Raw genomic sequence first — 22714 nt, forward strand, 5'->3', positions numbered from 1 at the left:
TGTTCATTCGTCCTTTATTTGCTAAATTTAAAGTCACTGACCCTTTTTTTCTTTATTCTGATGTTTAATCTGAAAATGAACTGAATCATCTGATGTGTATGTGCAGGGTTTTATGTGCCACACAGCTGCCAAGTGCATGAATAACGGGTGTACTGTACAGCTGTTCCTAATAAAGTGTACAGTGAGTATAGTGAGAAATGCTCTTACAATGACTAAGCACTCAAAGTGACAATATTTCAAACCTTAAAATGTAAAAATAATACACAAACGTGTGTTGTGTAAAGAATTAATTGTTAAAATAATGTAAAAACCAGCAAATGTAATCATATAACTGCTGTTAAATAATAGACTTTGTTTTTATTACACAATAGTAAAAGTCAAATTCTGTTGCTGTAACAAAAACATTACTACAAATATTGGAAGTAATGCCAGTGGAACATAAGATGAAAGTGACATGAAAAGAAAGAAAAATACCCCAGTGAAGTTCAAGAAGCTGAAATCTGAACTTAAGTACAGCACTTAGGAACATTCCAGCGCTGACATTACACAAGACGAGAGGAATGCAGGTGGATGATGCAAAACTGACGACATGTTTCTGCTTGTGTCGTTATTTAAGTGAGTTTTATCTCCATCAATAAATCTGTTACTACAGCTGACATGCTTTGAAAGAGAAGTCTGACACAGACTGCGACCATGAAGTCATCAGAACCTTTTAACCATGTAGACTAAAACCAAGCAACAGAAAGGGGAAGACAGTTGATTTACTTTGACTTTGAATGAGACATAGATGTTTGTGTTTGAAACTGCTGATCTGGGATTATCACTCACAACCATCTCTAAAGTTTGCAGACGATTGTGCAAAAAAAGAGAAAGGCCACAATGTGGCTGTGTTCAGATTACCATGACTCTGACATGTGATCATGTGACATGAAGGAGAAAAGTCATATCAGGATCCGGGGGCTCCTGTGGTCGTCCCTGTGCCGTTTTGAGAGGACAGTCGTGTTCTGACGCGAGACACTTGTCGTTATGAAGGTGAACGGTCAAGTGTGAGCTGTGATGAATCTGAACTTGAATCTGTTTTTAATAATGTGGCTGGTAATCTGATTGTAGCCCGAGTACAACACCATCTCTGACAGCATGAAGAACTACAGCAGCAGAGGAGCACACTGGACATTTTATAAGGTCAGAGGTCTAAAACTCAAATGATGGTGGGGGGGCGGGGCAATGAGAAAGTTAGTCTGGTCAGGAAAAGGACCAACGTGATAAAAGGTTAATGATATGAGCTTAAAATCATATCAGCATATTCAATCATAATGTTGTAATAACAACATTATATCACTAATAACAACATTTGTGACAGTATTTCACAGAATTTCAAAATAAAAGTGGACCTATAACGGTTAATGTATATATACACACAATAAAAACAGATTTATGAAAATGAATATATCACTAAACTCGTCTCCTAACTAGATGGTTGTGGGTTTGATTCCCAGCTCTGCTCGTCTACATGCAGATGTGAATAAATGTGAATGGGTGTCAATGGGTAGATTGTACAGCAGGTTTGAGTGGTCATCAAGACTATCAAGACCCAACAAGTGCTATATAAATACAGACCATCTTTACTAAAAAATAAACTCATTATAACTTGATATTTAGTGGCGGGCCACATGAGGCCACAAGCCGCAGGTTTGTAACCGCTGCATTAGGTTAACGCAATACTTAACGAAGTTATTATTTGATAATACCAAATAATATTCATGAACACTGTGTAGGTCTGTAGGTATCAGAGCTAAGTGCTCTGGTGGATTTCTCACTCTCTGAGTTCCTCTGGCTCTTGATTGATCCACGTTGCTGCTGTGGATTAAAAATCCCACGAGACGGTCCAGACTCTGATGTGATCTGCTGTGAATTTTTCAATGAGTGGTGGGCTTGAAAGTGGTGGGAAAAACAGATTCAAGCCAAGATGTTGGGCAGTGATACATCCATGAGGAATGTGACCCCCACCCCACGGCTGAACACCTAACAGCTGTTGTGAGAGCTCCACAGAGCTTCCTCCACAGGGACACTGTGGAACTGTGGAACTGTCAAAGTTGGCACCGTATTTAGCCTTACACTGTATGACTGAATAATGTTACACATGGCAGTCTTAGGCCCATTTTCAAACAATCAGCATTGGCCGATTACTATTGAATTAATGTTTTGGGGTATTTTTTATTTATTTATTAGAATATTTTCTTTTTCTACTCTTTTTTTCTGTTCTTATTTATCTTTACATGTTGTAGGTACATTTAAGAAATGTGCCTCTTATTATATGGGGATGACACTCATGATGACACTTATATGTGTTTGATATAAACAGTGTTGTCATTAAGTACAACATTCACATATATCTGTACTTTACTTTACTGTTATTTATATTTCTAGCAACTTTTACTCCACTGCATTTCCTCTAACTATCTTTGTTACTCGTTACTACCGAATAAAACCAGAAGAAGAAGAAGTTAGTAATGTCTGTATTTATATAGAGCTTATCCCGTCTTGATGAGCTGCTTTAAACTACAGTTTTCATCCATTCACACATTCATACATCTTTCATATCGCTGCTCAAGGACATTTATAGACTAGCAGAGCCAGGAATTCAAAAAGTTGAACTTAATTACATTTTATATCATAAAATGAGGTTTGATACTTAAGTATGGATGGCATGAGAATGATGGACGGATGGCCGCACGTTACCTGGACCCTGGCCTCGGTCAGTTTGGTCCTCTGAGCGAGCTCCTCTCTGGTGTAGATGTCGGGGTAGTGAGTTCTCTCAAACGCCTTCTCCAGCTCCTCCAGCTGCTCGGCCGTGAACGTGGTCCGACTCCTGCGCTGTTTCCTCTTCAGAGGAAGGTCGGGCTCCGACTCCACGTCTGACACCTCATCCATCCGACTGCCTGGACAAAGACAAGGGGGCGACTCGGTGTCAAAAACTGATGTGCACGGTCAAACGTGCTGTAGATCCACGAGGAGATGAATGATGCACCTGCTGTGACATGACTATTGTACATATCACTTCTTAAGAACACACTCAAAAAAAAGCTCAACAAACAAGAAAATTAGAAATGATAGTGAGTCAGAATCAGGTTCATCAGAGTTCTGCATCCTGTGGCTCTAGAGCCTCTTCAGCAGGTTTTCTCAAACAGCTTTGCAATGTCAACAGTTTTCTTTACAACAAACTTTTGTTATTTATTATTATATTTGTATATGAAACTTCATACATGATGTCGTCTTCATTTTTATGGGTCAAGTAGATTGTTTTTGGCTCTAGATTAATTACATTTGGGTGGAGAGGGGTCAGGGGTCAGAGGTTGCAGACCACTGATCTAGTGAGTTCAGCAAACTAAGCATTACTGCACAAGCAGAAATGTTTGAATGTGATGTCTTGTAATTGGATGGTTCGTGGATGAACAGAAGATAGATAGATAGATAGATAGATAGATAGATAGATAGATAGATAGATAGATAGATAGATAGATAGATAGATAGATAGATAGATAGATAGATAGATAGATTTCATTGAGTGGTTATTTATATGACAGAAGAGTTTTCTACATCTCTATATCAAAAGCTGCATTTCCCAGCATGCCTCAGGGCACAGTGCAGAGAGGTGCAGTGTAATGAGAGGTGCTAATCTCTCAGGACCACCTTGGTGAAGTGTATAACACCATTCTTCTGTCACCGTGGGCCTGAGGGCAGCGCAGACACTGGCACAGTGACGGGCTGGAAATAGTCCCCAAACATTTTTATTGTGCAGCTAATTTCACACACACACACACACACACACACAATGTGTCCACTCTGCTGTGCACGAGGAGCCATGAAAGATTATCTGATCCATGCAGATACCCACTTCAAATGAAGCTGCCAACTGCTTACCAGGATTGGAGCGTATTCATAAAGAGACATAATGCCGCACTGTATGTTAGTGTCGACAGTGATGTCATATTCCACATGAAAACACATCAGCTGTCACAAGGGATTTCCCAGATTTCATAACGGGCCAGATTCCTTATCTCTGCTTTTCAAAACTTCCACAATGAAGCAAATCTGAAATCTGAAAAACAACCTGAAGACAATGAAGCTTTCACTGTGCTGCGAAAAGGTGAGTCCTCTGCTTTTGTTGGTCAAAAATATGTAGGAAAAGTGGATTTATGTCATGCTTTCCTTGTCCTGGTAACCACTCAAAGCTGCTTTACATTACACGTTTTTCATTCACCCATTCACTTATGTATCCATACAACACATCTACTGTATGTGCAGCACTTTTTCTATCAAACTCATTCAAATGCTGCCGACGGGAACAAGATGACATCTCTCTGCTGAGAGAACGACAACAACTCCTACAGAAAGATGTTTTGATGATTACGGGGACATATTCCAGAACCCTGGTGCCACGAAGTCCAACAGCACATTCACACCATAATCAATGCAAATATTTTGACACGATGAAATTAGAAATAAAGAGATGTAATAAAAACGCAAGTAGACACAAATGTTGTGTCACATCCTGAACATCTCACTGCAGTTCATCTACTGCACATCGTCCACTTACGACTACAACTTTGTATGACCGGTGATACAAATGTCTGGTCACATCCAAAGTCAATACACAGACAGAGACGCACGTTTCGCTTTGATTCAACATCAGTCATTCAAATTGAAATATTTCCTGCCAAGTAAGGAGCTGTGTTTCCTCACACCACACGTGACCCTACAAACACAGCCCATAATAAGTATAAATCGTGAAATAAACTGGACAGGGAAAGGATGGCAGTACACGATACGTAACAATGAGGTGTGTTGAGACACACATATGCTAAATGACATGGATGAAATATGTCATCATGCACAAAACAGTCCAAATAAACTATCTCACAACAAACAGCTAAGTCTTTAGAATTGTAAGAATGACAACAAAGGTATTTTGGTGCAGAGAACTTGGTTCATACGATGATAAGAAAAATGAAGTAGAGAATGGTAAATAACTGTGAAAGGCAATAAATGAACAATGGATGTTAACTAAAGAGGAGGAAGAGAGTGGGTGCAGCTGTGGGTGTTTAAATCATAAAATAAAAGAGAAGTTTAAAAACGCAAAAATACAAAAATCAGGTCCATATTTAATAAAACAATATTTGTAGTCCAGACTGATTGAGGTGCAGTGAATTCTGGGTGTTTATTTATTTGTATGAACGCATTCATTCTCTAGTGAAGTTTTTCTTGTGCTGGTGAAATAAGGTTAGAAACAGCTCGTCAAACTGGCTGAGACAACGACAGGGTCGACTCTGCAGTTTAATTAAACAAGGAATTATGGGATTAGTGTGAGGCTCCCATTACAGGCCAGTGGAAGAGACTGAGGGAGAATATCTGTTCTGTAACTCCCCCACAGCTGAACCCCTGTGGAAGCTCCTGTTAGAGAATTCTCAGTGGATTACATGTGGCTGCAGGACATGCTGCTGCATTAATTAAATCAATTCTTTTTAGCGTGCAAAGATTTGTTTTCCTATAAGCCAAGGTAAAAAAAAATGATTTTTTTTAAAGAAAACCCCCCTCACACACAGTGTCTGTTTTGTTTGTTGCTGGTGGGGTAGATGCAGGACTGAGGGAGGGAGGAGAATGGAAGAGGGGCAGTAACTCAGCGTGACCGCACTTGAGGCCTCTGCAGTGACTGCCATCACTTTCCAAAAGGTAGCGGCGAGTCCTCGGGGGGCAGCTGCGACGGGACGGACTCTATTTGTTTTCTCTCCACATCACATGCTGCTGGATTTAGAGGTGGAGGGAACATAAGGCTTTGGCCTGCACCTGAGAAACACTGCCTTCAGACTTGTCTTTCTTTCTTTCCTTCTTTCTTTCACAGGATTATGGCAATTGTGGCTTTCACACTTCACAGGTGGAGCTTCTGTAAGGTTTTGCCCCGGAAGTTATAGCAGAAATGTCAGAAAGCAGATTATTTCAAAATGTGAAATGTGCCAGTACCTTGACTAGATCAGAGGTGACCTAGTTAGCCAATAAAAGCAAATAAATAAGTCATTCTGTTAGTTTGCACTGTTCCTGTTGTTTTTGTTTAAACAAACCTATGTTTTGAATGAACCCTGTTGATATTTTATGTATTTGACTTGACTTTTACTGATTATTTAAATCTGGTTTGCACCCACTAGTTTCACTTTATCTATAATTTACTATTGTATGGTTATATTTATCATTTTTGCTTTGAACCTATTTCATATATACCTTATTCTATTTTATATATACACTTTAATATAACCGTATCCACAGTATTTCTATCTCATACTACTTTGTAAAGCTGAGGCGACGCTGAGTGCATGACAATAAAGAATCTTAGCAATACTAGTTGATAACAACTAGTACAACAACACACAAACACAAACTAAAAGTGAACAGTACTAAATGACTTGAAACAAGTAAGACAGGAGTTTGATTAACAGTAAAAGGAGGGTGTTTTTACAACTAAAGCATCTTGGAATCCTTTGTTGGGGTTGCTCTAAGGTAATCTTGGTAATCTCAGTCAGATTTTAGATTTTTTTTTATTTTACTAGGTAGAAAACTAACTTGAAGGGGGACGTGCTAGATGAAAATTCCATCTACAACTGGAAAGTACCACACATTATTCTCATTTCAATGCAGAAACGTTATATACTACACCATTAAATAATGTGGGTTTTGCCTTTACATCTGTATGTGCATGTATTTGAGAAGAGATTAAATAAACTGGGTCACTGAGCTTGAAACGGTTGTGTGAAAGTGTCGAGTTACGGCACAGCGTCCACGACAAAGTGAGCAGTGCTGTGGCAGTTTGGGTATCACAGCGGCTCCACACTTGCTTTGGACGGCAGCACAATGAGGATCCCCAGGATGAAGGAGAATAAAGTTTGACAGGCCGGTGGATGAGGAGGGTCAGCCTCTCTCTCTCTCTCCAGCTGATAATGGAAAGCAGAGATTATGGTAATGAGACAGACGCCCAGAGCCGATAGAGGGGCTAAACCTGGACTTCATCTTTGTCTCAACCAGATCCCTCGATTGGCATGCTACGTCTTATCGGGAGAATGGGTGCATGCTGCGGCTCCAGACACACACACACACACACACACACACACACACACACAAATGTGCTGCGATATAAATAACAAACAGCCTGGTTTTTGTTTTGTTGCAGAATGAATCGTGTAGAGAAAACACATCCCTGCTCAGATCACTGGCACTGTGTGCTGCAGCTACACACACACACACACACACACACACACGCACACACACACTTCCTCTAAAAACACAAATCTAATTAAGCAATTATGAACATTGTGATTAATAACTCATAGCTGTAATTCCATTTTCCTGTTCCAGGGAGACTCTTTTATCACCATGTTAATAGCCTATTATGGGTTTTTTTTCAGTGTGTGTGCGTGTGTGTGTGTGTGTGTGTGTTGTCAACAGCTTTCACACAGAGCTTTTATGTGACTTTTTCTGCACTGATGATGAATTAATCAAAAAATTTAAAAAAAAACAATGGAATCATGTTAAACACAGTGTTTAGTGTGACTGTGATTAAAAGTGTCTCTTTAGTGTAGATGTTTCTGATTTATGTCTTTGAATTTATTTTAGTTCTTATATTCTATTACCTATGTATTTTATTTAATTGCTTCACTGTGGTTGTTTTTAAAAGTGCCTTACAAATAAAGGATTGCATTATCGAATAAAAATGTATCGCTGATATGCTATGATATTATAAACCTACTTTAATGAACAAAAACCAAGTCATGTTTGAAAGGATCGTTGAGCAAAAGTGAAGTTTCTACCTTTAAATGCACCTGCACTGAAAAAAGTTTAATCTGCGACAAACAAGAAGTTTACTCAGCGTGTCATGTGTCCCATCCACTGTTTATATATCCTGAGACAGCAATAATCTTCTCACTTTGACCAGAACATAAGGATAAAGACTCTGAGGGCGTCGCGTGAAAGTAATTATGGGTTATTTTGAAAATCATATTAGTTCCAGTTGCTTTCAGTTTTGTTTCACAGGCCGAGACAAAAGTTATTCTGTCTGCCTCACAAAATAAGAAGCATGTTGACGATGCTTCGGTTTTGTGTTTGTTGTGTGTGAGACATGAAAGAAGGAGACAGTTGTAAGTGAACGCCTGGTGTTTGATAAGAATCTTTTCATGTGACTCGGCTTCAGGGCAGGATTTAACCCACCTGTCTGCTGTCGTCGCTGCTCACACACACCTGCACTGTACACACCTTTTCCTACCAAGTCAATCAAGCCACTTTTACTTATGTTGCACATAATCCCAGACAATGAGTCTGAAGTCTAGGTCGAGATCCACAGATCGTTTTCAGGTCAGCAAACACATTGCTGAATCTTTACATGTGACCTTTAAGCTACACCTCTAAAGTTTGGCGGCTTTATCTTTTCAAAATAATATATAGTGTAATAAAAATGTCAGAAACATTATATAAAGCACTGCTTTGCTGTTTGGGTCGCGATGGTTTGTCATCTTAAAACGGACACTGTGGAGCACACTAGAACAAGGAAACGAGATCATTATGTTATAATTATGTTATAATATATAATATAATGCTATAATAGTGTTTTTATTTACAGTTTATATGTACAAATAAAAAATGGTCTATATCGTCGAGCAAATAACACACAGCAGACACAGGACAGACAAAATCCACACAGGACTGAGGCAGAAAAGGCTCCACTGTCTTGTATCTGTTTCTGCAACACTGTCAATCAAAAACTGGCTCCGCCTTTCAGGACAGTTCCTCCAAATTATCACGCAGAAGCCCAACATCCGCGCCCGCCCACTGCTCCTACGACTCCCAGAGAAGCTGAGCTTCCGTGGAAGTGGCGTTTTTGCCGCATTTGCCATCCCATAGAGAACAGTTGAAGCTGAGCTTCAAGTGGATTTAACGCAGAGGCTGTTACGGGAATACGGAAATCACGTAAGACGATCCGTCATCCACGATAAATGGCTGATTCTGAACGAACTAGTGACACTGTCTAAACGCATTCAAGCACCCGTTTAGTATTGAAATATTAATACAACACAGTACATATTTGACCACATTTTAATGTTCTAATGTAACAAAGTACAAATACTCTATTGCTGTACTTTCTGTACAAAATTCACATATCTGTACTTTACTTAGTCATTTATAATTCTAGCAACTTTTACTTTTACTCAACTACATTTCTTCTAACTATCTTTGTTACTCGTTACCACCAAATAAAGAAGAGTTGGTATTATGGTCTGTATTTATATAGAGCTTTTCTAGTCTTGATGAACTGCTTTAGACTATGGTTTTCACCCATTCACATGCTTCAACATGGGGTTAAGTGTCTTGCTCAAGGACACATAATCATAGACGAGCAGGGCCAGGAATTGAACTGACAACATTCCTTTTGAAAGACAACTCACCCTACCTCTGAGCCACCATGGCTCAATCCTAACTCCTCACTTTTTTAATATTTTTTCTTCTAAAGTACATTTTATATCACAAAATACTTACACCTTATACTTATGTACAGTAAATGTCATATACTTTAAGACTTTTACTTAAGTAATATTATAAAACAATGACTTCAACTTCTAGCAAAGTCATTTTCTGGTAAGATACTTTGTACTTTTACTCAAGTATATAAAGTCCTTTCTGGCATAAATACAGACCTTGTCAGGACAAGTAGTTCTCATGGAGACCAAAACCTGGTCCCACTAAGGCAGAACCGACTTACTGAGGAACTGGTTGGGTTTGCGTTGAGGATTTGAATTGTGATTAGGTTCAGGAGCATTTCTGCTAATTTTCCTTTCCATGTGTTGTCACATAATCTAAGGGAAGACATTTTAATGTTATGAACACCATTATCAATGCATATTTCTGTACAATCATTTTTGAATATGACACTATCAGTGTGTCTTTATATCACCCATGGTCGAGACAGGATGAATGATGAAATAAGTAACTTTATGAACACAATGGAAAAGTCTAAGTGAGAGCAGTCTTTAAACACTGAAGAGAAAAATTATGTAATTTCTCATTAAAAAGAAAAAATCAGAATGAAAAACAAGTGGAATTTTGTAAAACATGAAATCACATCCTACTAGAGCTGCAACTAACGATCATTTTCACGATCGATTAATCTGTCGATTATTTTCTCGATTAATCAATTAATCGCTTGGTGTTCAGAATATCAGGAAACCTTAAAAAATGTTGATCAGTGTTCGTCAAACCTGGAAATGATGATGTACTCAAATGTCTTGTTTTGTTCACAAACCAAATGATTGACCTTTAATGATTTATTTGTTATCCAGAGCAAAGAAATGAATAAAATGTTCACATTTAAGAAGCTTAAACAATCAGACATCTTGTTTTAATCATGAAAAAAGCAACAAACCGATTTTTCGATTATCAAAATAATTGCTGATTAATTTAGTAATCGATTAATCGTTTCAGCTCTACATCCTACTTTATCTTGAATAAAATAAGAACACAGACAGCAATTTGAAAGCAAAGTGGAGAAGATTTATTTTTTACAGCATTTTTCACATCATATTATATGATTAGAAATCACCAATCCAGCCAGCATGCTTTACTCGGCAGCCTCTTTTCCCTGAAAACGCAAAAAAACAAAAGTATGACTTTAAGCAGGTTAATTTCAAACACCTTCAACTTTCAGTGATTTCTCTACTACATTTTAGTCTTTGTTTATCACACAGAAATGTACCTTTCCAGAGTCACGGCTCTTGGCTCTCAGCTTGTTGACCTGGGATTCTGCGATGTCAGCACGCTCCTCAGCCTCTTCCAACTCATGCTGGATCTTCCTGCACTTGGACAGATGAACATTGGCCTGCTCCTCCTTTTGTACAATATAAAGTAATTGGTCAAGATAGGTGAGCAGAAATGCAAACAATGAAATGTTACATAATATGAAGTAAATGTGATGTACTTACAGCTTCCTCAGCCTGCCTCTTGTAGGCCTTCACCTTGAGCTGCAACTTATCAACCAGATCCTGCAGCCTGCTAACATTTTTCTTGTCCTCCTCAGTCTATCATAGAAAATACACAGATTATAATGTTAATGCATTGATATAATGCAAAGTAGGAAGTATAGTATTTGATTGATTTATGCTAAATCAACCATGACCATACCTGGTAGGTGAGCTCCTTCACTCTCCTCTCATATTTGCGAACACCCTTAACTGCATCAGCACCACGTCTCTGTTCACCCTCTACCTCTGCTTCCAGCTCACGCACCTTCGGAAAACCACATGACATGGATTTGGTTTAGAATCAGGGTGTTTTTTAAGCTTCATTATTTTTATTCATCTGAGCCAATTTCTTTCATGGTTGTCTTACCCTAGACTCGAGTTTCTGAAGCTGCTTCTTGCCACCCTTCATGGCCAGGTTCTCAGCCTCATCCAGACGATGCTGCAGGTCCTTAACAGCAACCTCCAGGTTCTTCTTCATCCTCTCCAGGTGAGCACTAGTATCCTGCTCCTTCTTCAGCTCCTCAGCCATCATTGCAGCCTAGATAATAGACCATTTAATTAGAAATGCCATGAATAAAACACAGTTTAGCTCAAGTAGGATACTTAAAAAATGTAAACATACATCAGTGATGGCTTTCTTAGCCTTCTCCTCTGCGTTCCTTGCTTCCTGAACAGTGTCATCCACTTCACCCTGGACCTGAACCAGGTCAGACTCAAGCTTCTTCTTGGTGTTCAGAAGGCTTGTGTTCTGAAAGATACAAAATACTTACTTAAGACATTGCATGCATATTGTCCATGTTATTTAAAAACTCTTTTATGAATGATTGAAGAAATTATTGCATTTTTTCACCTGAGAGTGCAGAAGTCCAACACGCTCACTGGCATCCACCAGCTCCTGTTCAGCAATCTTGCGACCCCTCTCTGTCTGTTCCAGAGCAGCTCTAAGTTCCTCAATTTCAGCCATCATGAGACCGTTCCTGCGGTCCACCATAGCAGCCTGTTCCTTGAGGTCTTCCTGGGCTCTGACGGCATCATCAAGGTGCAGTTGAGCATCCTTCAGCTGTGCCTGAACATTCCTGAGCTGCTTCTGTGACTCAGAAGCCTGGCGATTGGCATGGCTAAGCTGAATCTCCATCTCATTCAGGTCTCCCTCCATCTTCTTCTTGATTCTCAGGGCATCATTCCTGCTCCTGACCTCAGAATCCAGAGTGCTCTGCATGGAGTCAATCACCCTCTGGCTGTTCCTCTTGATCTGCTCCATCTCCTCATCTTTTTCTGCCAGCTTCCTGTCCACCTCACCCTTGATTTGGTTGAGCTCCAGCTGGACACGCAGGATCTTAGACTCTTCATGTTCCAGAGTTCCCTAGTCATAACAAAAAGAAACATTTTTTATCCTTGCCTCCAGGCCTAGTCTGCCATTAAAAAGTAATTTCCCATATTAAAAAAAACATACCTCAGCCTCCTCAAGAGCTGTCTGGATCTCAGACTTCTCAGTCTCCACCTGCTTCTTGGCCTTTTCCAGCTCATGGATGCTCTTACCAGTCTCACCAATCTGTTCAGTCAGATCCGAGATTTCCTCTGCAAAGACGTGTGTGTAAAATGTCATAAACCCAAATATGTGTGGACCACAGTCTAATTGCTAACACAATCAAATAGAAACCCACGTTGCAGGTTCTTGTTTTCACGCTTCATGGTCTCCAGCTGATCCAGAGCCTCCTCATAAGAGTTCCTCATTTTGAACAGCTCAGTGCCAAGAGAGCGAGCCTCCTTCTGAGCTCCTTCAAGCTCTGACTGACCCTCCTCATACTTCTGCTTCCACTCTGCCAAGACCTATTCAAATTTTACAGTTTTGTAGTAATCAGTATAGAGAAAAAAAATAACATTCCCTCCAAAAACATACTGTTGTGATTTTATGTTGAGGTTGCCTAATATAAACATTACCTTGTCGAAGTTCCTCTGCTTCTTGTCCAGGTTAGCAGCCAGTCCATTAGCTCTCTCCACATCAATCATGAGATCCTCCACCTCACTCTGGAGCCTCTGTTTGGTTTTCTCCAGAGAAGCACACTTGGAATTCACAGCCTCAATCTGTTCCTCAGCATCCTGAAGACGCTGAGCCAACTTTTTCCTATGAAAAAAATCAAAATGTATTTTCCAATGAAAAATTTTACATTTACCAATACCTAGGAACTTTTAAAACATCAGGAGGAAACATCTGGGCATGTTCTTGTTTGAGTAATACTCACTTGGCCTCCTCAAGCTCCTCAGTGCGCTGGATAGCATCAGTTTCATACTTAGTTCTCCACTGAGCCACCTCGCTGTTGGCCTTGGACATGCCACGCTGCAGCTCAGCCTTGGCCTCCTGTTCCTCCTCAAACTGTTCTCTTAGCAGATCACAGTCATGGCGAGCAGATTGCACTGCATGAGCAAGAGCATTCTTGGCCTGAAAGAAGAAATATAGATGAGTAAACAACATGTCTAAACCTAGCATAGGAATTTTAAGATGCTCTTAAAAATGTTTTTACCTTAACCTCCTCTTCAGTGTGTCTCTTCAACTCCTCAATCTGCTGAGTGAAGGCCTGTTTGCCTCTGGTCAGCTGGGAGACAAGGGCTTCCTTCTCCTCAAGTTGACGGCCGAACTCACCTTGAGAAAATGATCAAACATTTGTTTCAGTATTTGGTTTATATACAGAAGGTTGCTGTGTTTTTAGGTTAACTACATACCATTTTCTGTCAGGAGACGTGCTTTGTGTGCACTCAGGTCATTGATTTGACGGACATTTTCGTCATTCTTGGTCTTCAGTTCACTAAGTTGGTCCTCAAGTGTACGGCATATTTTTTCAAGATTTCCCTTGAGAGAAGACAAATAAAATATTACATTTTTGGTTGAGTTATATAATGTATCATACATAGTTAACTTATATTATAACACCTAAAGTATTGTCTACCTTTGCCTTGGCAACAGCCTCCATGTTGCTGGACAGGTCATCGATCTCCATCTTGTATTCACTCTTTTCCTTCTCAAGCTTCTGCTTGACACGCTGGAGGTTGTCGATCTGCTCTCCCAGCTCAGCCACGGTGTCAGCCTGCTTCTTACGAAGAGCAGCAGCAGTGGCTTCATGCTGCAGAGTGGCCTCCTCAAGGTCACGACGGAGCTTCTGGAACTCAGCCTCGCGCTTCTTGTTCATCTCAATCTGAGCTGCAGTGGCACCGCCGGCCTCCTCGAGCCTCTCACTGATCTCCTCAAGTTCCCTGGAGAGGTCAGCCCTCTGCTTCTCAACCTTGGCACGAGCAGCGCGCTCAGCCTCAATCTCTTCCTCCAGTTCTTCAATACGGGCCTTTTAAATATAAATATATTGGTCTTTAGTCACCATTCAAAGTTAAAAATATATAGTACTACTGTAATAAGTAGTGCAATATGTCTGTTACCTGAAGCTCCTTGATCTTCTTCTGGAGCTGAGCACCCATTGACTGCTCATCCTCAATCTTGCTAAGGAGTTGACTGGTTTCGAAGTCCTTCCTGTGAAATAAAAGTCCAAAGTAAGTTTGACCTGATATAGAAAATCTTTAGAATATGATTAATGTTCAAAGTAGTGATGGAAACCAAATTAGGTTACTTTTTAATTTTCTCCTCAGACTGCTGCTTGTCATTCTCAAGATCCATAATGGATTCCTGGGCCAGTTTGAGATCACCCTCAAGCTTTCTCTTGGCTCTCTCAAGGTCCATACGCAGCTTCTTCTCTTGCTCCAGAGAACCTTCAAGCTGCACATTGATATTAGTATTTAATGTCATGGTTCAAAAAGCGTTTTGTTTTGTAAACTTGAGTGATTTTGTAAACTTACATCATCGACTTGCTGCTCAAGCTTGGTCTTAGCCTTGGTCAGAGTGTTGACTTTGTCTTCCTCAGCCTGGAGGTCATCAAGAGTCTGCTGATGAGCCTCCTGAAGGGCTTTCTTCTCCTTGGTCAGCTTAGCAATGCTCTCATCCTGAGAGGCCATCTCCTCTGTCAGGTTCTTGACCTATGTTTTTAAAGCAAGATGTGGTTATTCATCAGTTGATGATTTTATTTGTATAGCGCCAAATCATAACACATCATACATTATCTCAAGGCACTGTGCATAGACAACATCATGGAGAGCAGACAAAACCCAAAAGTTCACACAATGAGCAAGCACTAGGCATCAGTGGAGAGAAAAAAACTGGAAGAAATCTGTGACAGAATCAGACTCAAAGATGTGCAGCCATCTGCCTCGACCGGTTGGGGTGAAAGGAAAAATGGGGGAGGAGAGGTGGGGGACAGCAAGGGGGAGAGAAAGCATAAGAGGGAGATGAGGTAGAGACAGAGGAAAGAGACCAGGAGCAGATACACAACAATTGTATCAAGTTATAAGTTTATACAGGACAGTGAGTGAGAGTTAGTGGTGGCATGTTTATAGACATACAATGTCATTTATACAAGCAGCAGCAGAGGTTGTTGATAAAAATGATACTGATATCGACTTTTAATTTTAGCTTAATAATAATAATAATAATAATAATAATAATAACAATAATAATAATAATAACGGTGATGATATTTAAGATAATACCTTGTTCTCTGTGGCATGTTTCTCCTTCTCCACTTTGGCCAAGGTCAGCTCCAGATCATCAATATCCTTCTTCAGCTCAGAGCATTCATCCTCCAGCTTTCTCTTCTTGCCAGTGAGCTCAGCATTCATTTCTTCTTCATCCTCCAATCTCTCAGTTGTTTCTTTGAGTTTTGCCTCAAGCTGAATCTTGCTCTTGATGAGTCCCTCACATCTTTCCTCCGCATCTGACAGATTCTCTGATTCCTATGTCATTGTAATAACATAAGAGTTTGAACGTCATTATTTGATCAACAAAACTTACAAACGTTACACCTGTTAAATGTGCACTTACGGATGCCACTTGCAGCTGCAGATCGTTCTTCTCCTGCAGAAGAGAAACCATCTTCTCCTCCAGCTCCTTCTTCTTGGCCAGGGCAGTAGCCAAGTCTGAGGTCATCTTTTCATAGTTCTCCTTCATCTGCTGAAGCTCCTTCTCAGTTTCAGCACTCTTCAGCAGAGGCTTGATCTTGTAGTAGACCTTCATCCATGGCCAGTGCTTGACATTCATGAATGAGCGGACGTTGTACTGGATGGTATAGATGGCTTCCCTGTGAACAATAAATAGTCGTTACAAAAATTGGTGTTGATGGTGGTGATTTTATACTATATCTCTGTGTACATAAGAGCTTATTTTCAACATGCCTCCTCTCCATCATCTTCACAAACTCCTTTCTCATGAGGTAAGCACGACAGAGAGCTTGAGTCATAGTGACAAGAGATGCCAGTTTTTCATCTCTCAGCTCCTCAAGAGTACCCAACAGACCAGCCTTGAAGAACACCTGAATAAACAGAAACAAATTATATTTAGGTACTCCAAGTGGTTCCAAGGCCTTGAGGAAAATCGGGTCATAGAAATTGCTTTGGAAAATCGTCAGTGAGATGGTCAACCAGGTAAGAATTTGTGAGGTACAACAATCGAGCAAATTAACTACCATGGTAACTGACTAAATTCAAGCATCACTTACAACCTCTGCTAAAATACAAGTCGGCTCCTTTACTTCCTGCCTATTGTAGTTAAGGGGAAACTTGGACTTTTTAAATTAACTAAAGGCAAAGATCAAAAACATTTACATTGTATTGTACAAGTTCTCTAAGTAGCAAGCCCTGAGAGATTAAAAATGGCCTAAAATGAAAATGGCGTTCATAGGGGCGTCGTGAGGGGACTAAAGTGCAGCACTGCTCCATCCCTCTGAGCACATACTCTGTATTCTGTAATTTGGTAATCTCTCCAGGAAGAGAATGTGTATATTGAAGTAAAACAATTAAGTCATGGTCTTACCTTTGTGTGTCCAAATCTGTACTGGTCATGATCAATATCAATTGAACCCAGCAGCTTTTCTGAAGCCTTCTTGTTGTCGATGAACTGGCCTTCAGGAATGACACTGGCATTCAGTACCTTGTACCTTTTTGAGAAAGAGTAAAAGGTCAGTGTTTCTGAACTTTGTGTAAAATACTGGGAAGTTTTTGAAAATTGTTTGGTGTCACCTCTGTTTGAAGTCACCGTAGAGGATTCTGCTGGGGAAACCTTTTCTGCAGATTCTGATACCTTCCAGTACACCGTTACACCTGAGCTGATGGATGACCAGGAAGTTCTCCATCAGACCTGTTGATTAGACACCATATTAAGCCATTCCGAAAACACACAGTCACACCCAGACACTCATAAAGTCATATGTCTGTACCTGGAGTCTTTGACTCATTGGGAATCAAGCAACGCACAAAGTGAGGATGGGTGCTCCTCAAGTTTGTCATCAGCTTGCCCAAGTTCTCCTGTAGATACATAATATTACAAATTGTCGTGAAATTTCACATGTGTATTAATTAAAAATCTAATTTGTAATGTTATTCATTAGTTCAACCTTACCCTAAACTGTGAAGACACAGTCTGCATAGAACCACCCTTCTTCTTGCCTCCCTTCTTGGTGTTATCTGTTTAACACACAAACCCATGATAGTTTTTCAAAAATGTACTATATGTTAAATCTTTTTTGCATGTTTTAATTCACTTGTGGGACATCATACCCTCAACAACGGGAGGATACAGGGCAGCCAGCAGTTTAACTGAAGACTTCTGGTACAGCTGCAGCACAGACTCGTTCAGTGGGTCCTTGTTCTTGTCCAGCCAGCCACCGATATTGTAATCCACAGTACCAGCATAGTGCACCAGGGAGAAGTGAGCCTCAGCCTTGCCCTTTGCAGGTTTGGGCTTCTCAAATGCTTTGTTTTTGCCCAGATGTTGATCATAGAGCTTGTTTTTGAAGGATGTGTCTGTTGCCTTGGGGAACATGCACTCCTCTTCAAGGATGGAGAAGATGCCCATGGGCTTGATGAAAATGCAGAGAGAAAGGTATTAAGTGAAGTAATTCTTTAGTCTTATATACAGTAGTATACAGTACAGTAGTAGTAGAATTGATGTATACCTTCTCAATCAGCTCAATACAGGCAGCCAAGTCCATGCCGAAGTCAATGAACTCCCAGATGATACCCTCCTTCTTGTACTCCTCTTGCTCCAGGACGAACATGTGGTGGTTGAAGAACTGTTGCAGTTTCTCATTGGTGAAGTTAATGCACAGCTGCTCCAGGGTGTTGAACTGCGAGAGAGCAAAATAATCAGCCTATCTCTTATGGGCACTAACAATGAAGCCGTTATGAAACAAATAAAGATGATGAGCTGCAGGGATTGAAGCTTACATCAAAGATTTCAAAACCAGCAATATCCAGGACACCAATGAAGTGGTTCCTTTGTTGCTTAGTGTCCAACATCTGGTTGATACGGATGACCATCCACAAGAACATCCTCTCATAGATAGACTTGGCCAGGGCAGTAACTGAGTTATTGACCTATAGAAAAAGAAATATATTTGTTTTGACTTAATCTGCGATAATTGTCGTTTTTGTCCACTTACTAGACTAAATAGAAGAGCAATAGTGGTACTCCTTTTGCAAGCATGATCTATTTATACTACAAATATACATTTGTTTGAAAAAAAATATCAGTATTTTTTGTATACCTGAGGTACAGTCTGTCCCTTGGTGACAAACTCATTTCCGACCTTCACTCTGGGATAGCACAGAGCCTTCAGCATGTCAGCAGAGTTCAGACCCAACAAGTAACCAACCTTGTCAGCATCTATAAAATGTTAGATCACTTAGAATTAATACAAGACTTGACAATGATTGTCCGTCATAGAAACCAATGTACCCAAGAACTTTACTTCTGTTGTTTACTTTAATATGACGGGAATATGATGAGAAGTACTCACCCTCTGTGCCATCTGGCTCAGCCTGCTCCTCACGCTGCTTCTGCTTGAACTTCATGTTACCATGGTGGATCACAGCACCGGTCAATTTGTAGATGCCCATTTTCTCCTCACCAGTGAAACCCAGGATATCAATAGCGTTCTGTGTTCAAAAGAAATTTCCAAAGATGTAACTACTCTTGACAAGGCATTCATAGAGTCATTTTAGATGCATGCAATATCATTACATGTTTAAAATAGTCATGTCACTCACATCAGTGGCTTCCAGCTCAACTTTGTCATCAATGCTGGCCACAGTGATCTGACCCATGCTGATCATGGGGAAGTCATAGGGGTTGGTTGTGATGAGTGCCATCTCTGGGGATCAAAAGTGGGTCAAAGTTACAATAGATAGAATAAACAATTTAAGTAAGTTTTAACATTGTGTATCAACAAATCTGCTCACCAATCAGCTCAGGCTTGTGGTTTGTCATCATCTGGTAGAAGATGTGGTAACCCCTTTCATCAGGAAGCTGGAATGTCACTCTTGACTTCTCCAGCAGATCTGCAAAAGTTGTTCATGAGTCACAACATGGCCAATTTTCAGTTCTACTCATCTGGACTTGCTATGAGGTTTGTTACTCACATGTCTCAATATCAGCACTAGCCAGTTTGCCGGTTGCACCAAAATGGATTCTGATGAATTTACCCTGTTTAGGACAGATGCATTGTGGTAAGTCTCTCTCCACATGAGCAGTACATAGAAACTATTTTTCTCTTGTGGAAATAAATTCATACTTACGAAACGAGAGGAGTTGTCATTCCTCACAGTTTTGGCATTACCATAAGCCTCCAGCAGAGGATTGGCTGCAATAATCTGATCCTCCAGTGACCCCTATAATCCAAGTTAAGAAATTGTGTTAGAAAAGGTTATTATAGACATATACTATATACTTCAATTTGTACTTTGTCTTTCATCAAGACATACCTGGATTTTGCCTGCTCCTTGGTCTTTTTTCTTGTCTCCTCCCACTGAGATTGTTGCGAAGTACTGGATGACACGCTTGGTGTTCACAGTCTTTCCAGCACCAGATTCTCCACTGGGTATGAACAGAGACTTGTAAGAATTTGAACACGGTATTTGATTCTATTGAGTAAATTAAATGTAAAACTTACGTGATCAAGACGGACTGGTTCTCCCTGTCTATTGAAATAGAAAGCAAATTAATTGAGCATGCATTTCTACAACAGGAATCCGATTCACTCTCAGACTTCACATGATGTTCAGGACATACCAGTAAGCATGAACTGATAAGCGTTGTCAGAGACGGAGAAGATGTGGGGTGGAGCCTCCATGCGCTTCTTGCCTCTGTAGGCACTGACAACTTCAGAGTCATACACTGGGAGCCACTTGTAGGGGTTCACAGTTGCGCAGAACAACCCAGAGTAGGTCTGAAAAGGATCATAAACAGACAATATAACATGTAACTTAATGTATAGTTGTGAAAGTCATCACGGGTGTTCGGAGAGACTGTCTTACGTAGATCATCCATGCTGCATAACGCTCTTTGAGGTTATACAGGACAGTAGCTTCATTGAGATGGGTCATCATGGCCATGTCCTCCATTTTGTCATACTTGGGAGGGTTCATTGGATGGACATCCTCCTCTTTAACTACCCTCTCCTACAACAGGACATGTTACAGTGAGAACTGGTCACATTTACTTTTTAGTGAAGTCTGTTTAATGATACAAACCTCCTGAGTGTCCAGGAGTTTGACAGTGACTTTGCCACCATCTTTCTTGAGGATTGTTGCCTTCAGGTACAGCTCTTTGGGATCAGCTGCATAGCAGGCAGTCTTGGCATCAAAAGGTCTGGTTTGAGCCTCAATTCTCTCCTTCTCTGGCTTCCGGAGGTAAATGGCAGCTTTGCCATAAACGGCCATCTCAGCGTCGGTACTCATGGTGGCGGTTTAGGTCTGTGAGAAAATTACAAACAAGAATAATCTTTTGTATCTTTGTTAAAGCCACAATATTCAGCTCATGTAAGTTATCCAAGCAAAATCCAAGCAGTTCAACAGCTTGATATATTTCAATTCACGTGGTATCTATTCATTATCACAAGTTACTTAACTGTGGTTATTTGCATTTGTTTGAACAAATCTGGATGAACACGTTTTTAAGTGAAACAAATGTTCAATTAGGATACATTAAAAGTAGTGCAGATACAATAAAAAAAATACTTCAATTATATAATTAAAAAAGAGGCTCTTACCTGACAATCCTTCACCAAAAGTCTTAAATTCCACAGTCCTGTTAAAATATTAGTTAGTGAGATTTAGTTTTAAAATTAGATTTGTTTAAACCATATTGAATACATTTAAATGCTCCTGAGCAGAGAGAGGATAAGCCTACCCCAAGCAGAAGTCTTCCAGTTCTGTCCACCACACACTCTCATGTCCCGTAGGACCTCTTATATTGTGCCAGACGTGCTTACACAGCAAAAGTTAAAAATGGGATGTCTGCCAAATAGGGTGGGAATAATAATAGTTTGAGTGGATATATACATTTAAACGTAGTCCTTAAACACTATGTGCTCCTTCATGTCCCCTAATTTTGTTGTTCATTTCAGTGCCTTTATTTTATTTATTTACATTTTAGAACTTTTTGTAAAATTGTCAAATTAAAATTTATTTGCCATCTCATTCAAAGGGGATGTCAGTATAATAAATACAAACAGGCATAGGTGCACAAGATGCTGTTATATTTTTAATACGACTTACATTTGTGTGGCATTAATTCCTGGAAAGCTTTTCCTATGATTGTGTTTCAGTGGCTGCTTTGGATGTGAGTCACACTTTGTCAACACTGAATATTATTCGGCTGTTCTTTTTCATTAGTGTTATTATTTGCCTGCGTGCAAATTAAGGAATAGATTTGTACTTACATTTTGATAAATACCGCTGTCTGCACAGGGTCACATTTCACTCAGGTTTTATGAGTGTAACTACAACCCTAGGGGCTTCATTTCTATTTTCTGCGTTTTTATGAGGCAAGCTCACCTTCAGTGGAGTGTGACTATCTTGGTTGAAACACAGCCCAGTTAAAAACTAAATAATTAATCATTATTATTCTTGTTTGATCACATACTTTTGAAATATTTTTCTTGACTTAATTTAGCGTTTGATGCTTCCATTCCAACAATTTCAAAATATATTCTCCTCATGGGACAATTATTTCAATGTATGACTGATATGTTTCAGCAGCATTTAACCAACTTAGGCTGTGTCATTAATTACTTGTACTATTTTTTATTTAATTGAATAATGCTGTGGCAGCCAGGGCCAAATGGTTAAACTGTAAATAGTCATAATAATCAGTTGACGATAGGAAATCACGTATCTGCCTAAAATAGTCAACCCAGTACATCAAGGTGCAGGAATGCTTCAAAAAATGTGTGCACGTATTTGGACCTTGTGTTATTATAAGATCACTACTGGAATCCATTGTTGGTGCCAACAGTTGTTGTCGCCCTCTAACAGATGGTCTTAGAGCAGTGGAGTGTGACACACAGGTCATACTGGTTATTTTCTATAGCTAATTCTTTTACTCTCAGTAACTGATGCTGCTGAAGTATTCCTTTGAAGAATACAGAGTTTGTCTCTAAAAACTATTTGTACATGAAATATCATGATAATAAAAATGAAAGTCAACATGTGTTGAGAATTATCAGAGAACATTAAATAGGTAAATAAATAAACAAATACATTAATGGAGTGAGTTTTTCTCAGTTTTATTT

At 39.8% G+C, this 22714-nt stretch overlaps 2 protein-coding genes across 3 annotated transcripts in view; both read right to left on the reverse strand.

The window, feature by feature from the left end:
* The window catches only part of necab2 (N-terminal EF-hand calcium binding protein 2), a 521316-nt gene that overhangs the window by 236273 nt on the left and 262329 nt on the right, over nt 1–22714 (reverse strand). The gene's annotated exons all lie outside the window — the stretch shown is intronic.
* On the reverse strand, nt 10563–20894 carry LOC122775675 (myosin heavy chain, fast skeletal muscle-like). Of its 2 annotated transcripts, XM_044035758.1 has the most exons (38): nt 20673–20894; nt 20457–20600; nt 20212–20368; nt 20093–20120; nt 19905–20016; nt 19719–19811; nt 19563–19626; nt 19383–19481; nt 19191–19294; nt 18941–19079; nt 18689–18807; nt 18369–18518; nt 18098–18268; nt 17700–18000; nt 17542–17606; nt 17360–17447; nt 17163–17280; nt 16957–17080; nt 16320–16456; nt 15970–16225; nt 15639–15881; nt 14892–15068; nt 14666–14811; nt 14478–14568; nt 13997–14386; nt 13773–13899; nt 13574–13692; nt 13295–13491; nt 12993–13176; nt 12716–12881; nt 12505–12629; nt 11902–12414; nt 11674–11799; nt 11419–11589; nt 11212–11316; nt 11013–11108; nt 10787–10918; nt 10563–10672 (listed from the first exon to the last, which is right to left on the reverse strand). In XM_044035758.1, exons 1-38 carry the CDS (start codon nt 20877–20879, stop codon nt 10652–10654), a joined length of 5805 nt encoding a protein of 1934 aa, XP_043891693.1. In that variant the 5' UTR covers nt 20880–20894; the 3' UTR covers nt 10563–10651. The 2 variants fall into 2 exon arrangements, with proteins under 2 accessions (XP_043891693.1, XP_043891692.1); XM_044035757.1 differs by lacking the exon at nt 10563–10672 and having other exon boundaries at nt 10742–10918.

The sequence above is a fragment of the Solea senegalensis genome, linkage group LG10 (assembly GCF_019176455.1).
Source record: "Solea senegalensis isolate Sse05_10M linkage group LG10, IFAPA_SoseM_1, whole genome shotgun sequence".
Classification (NCBI taxonomy): Eukaryota; Metazoa; Chordata; class Actinopteri; order Pleuronectiformes; family Soleidae; genus Solea; species Solea senegalensis.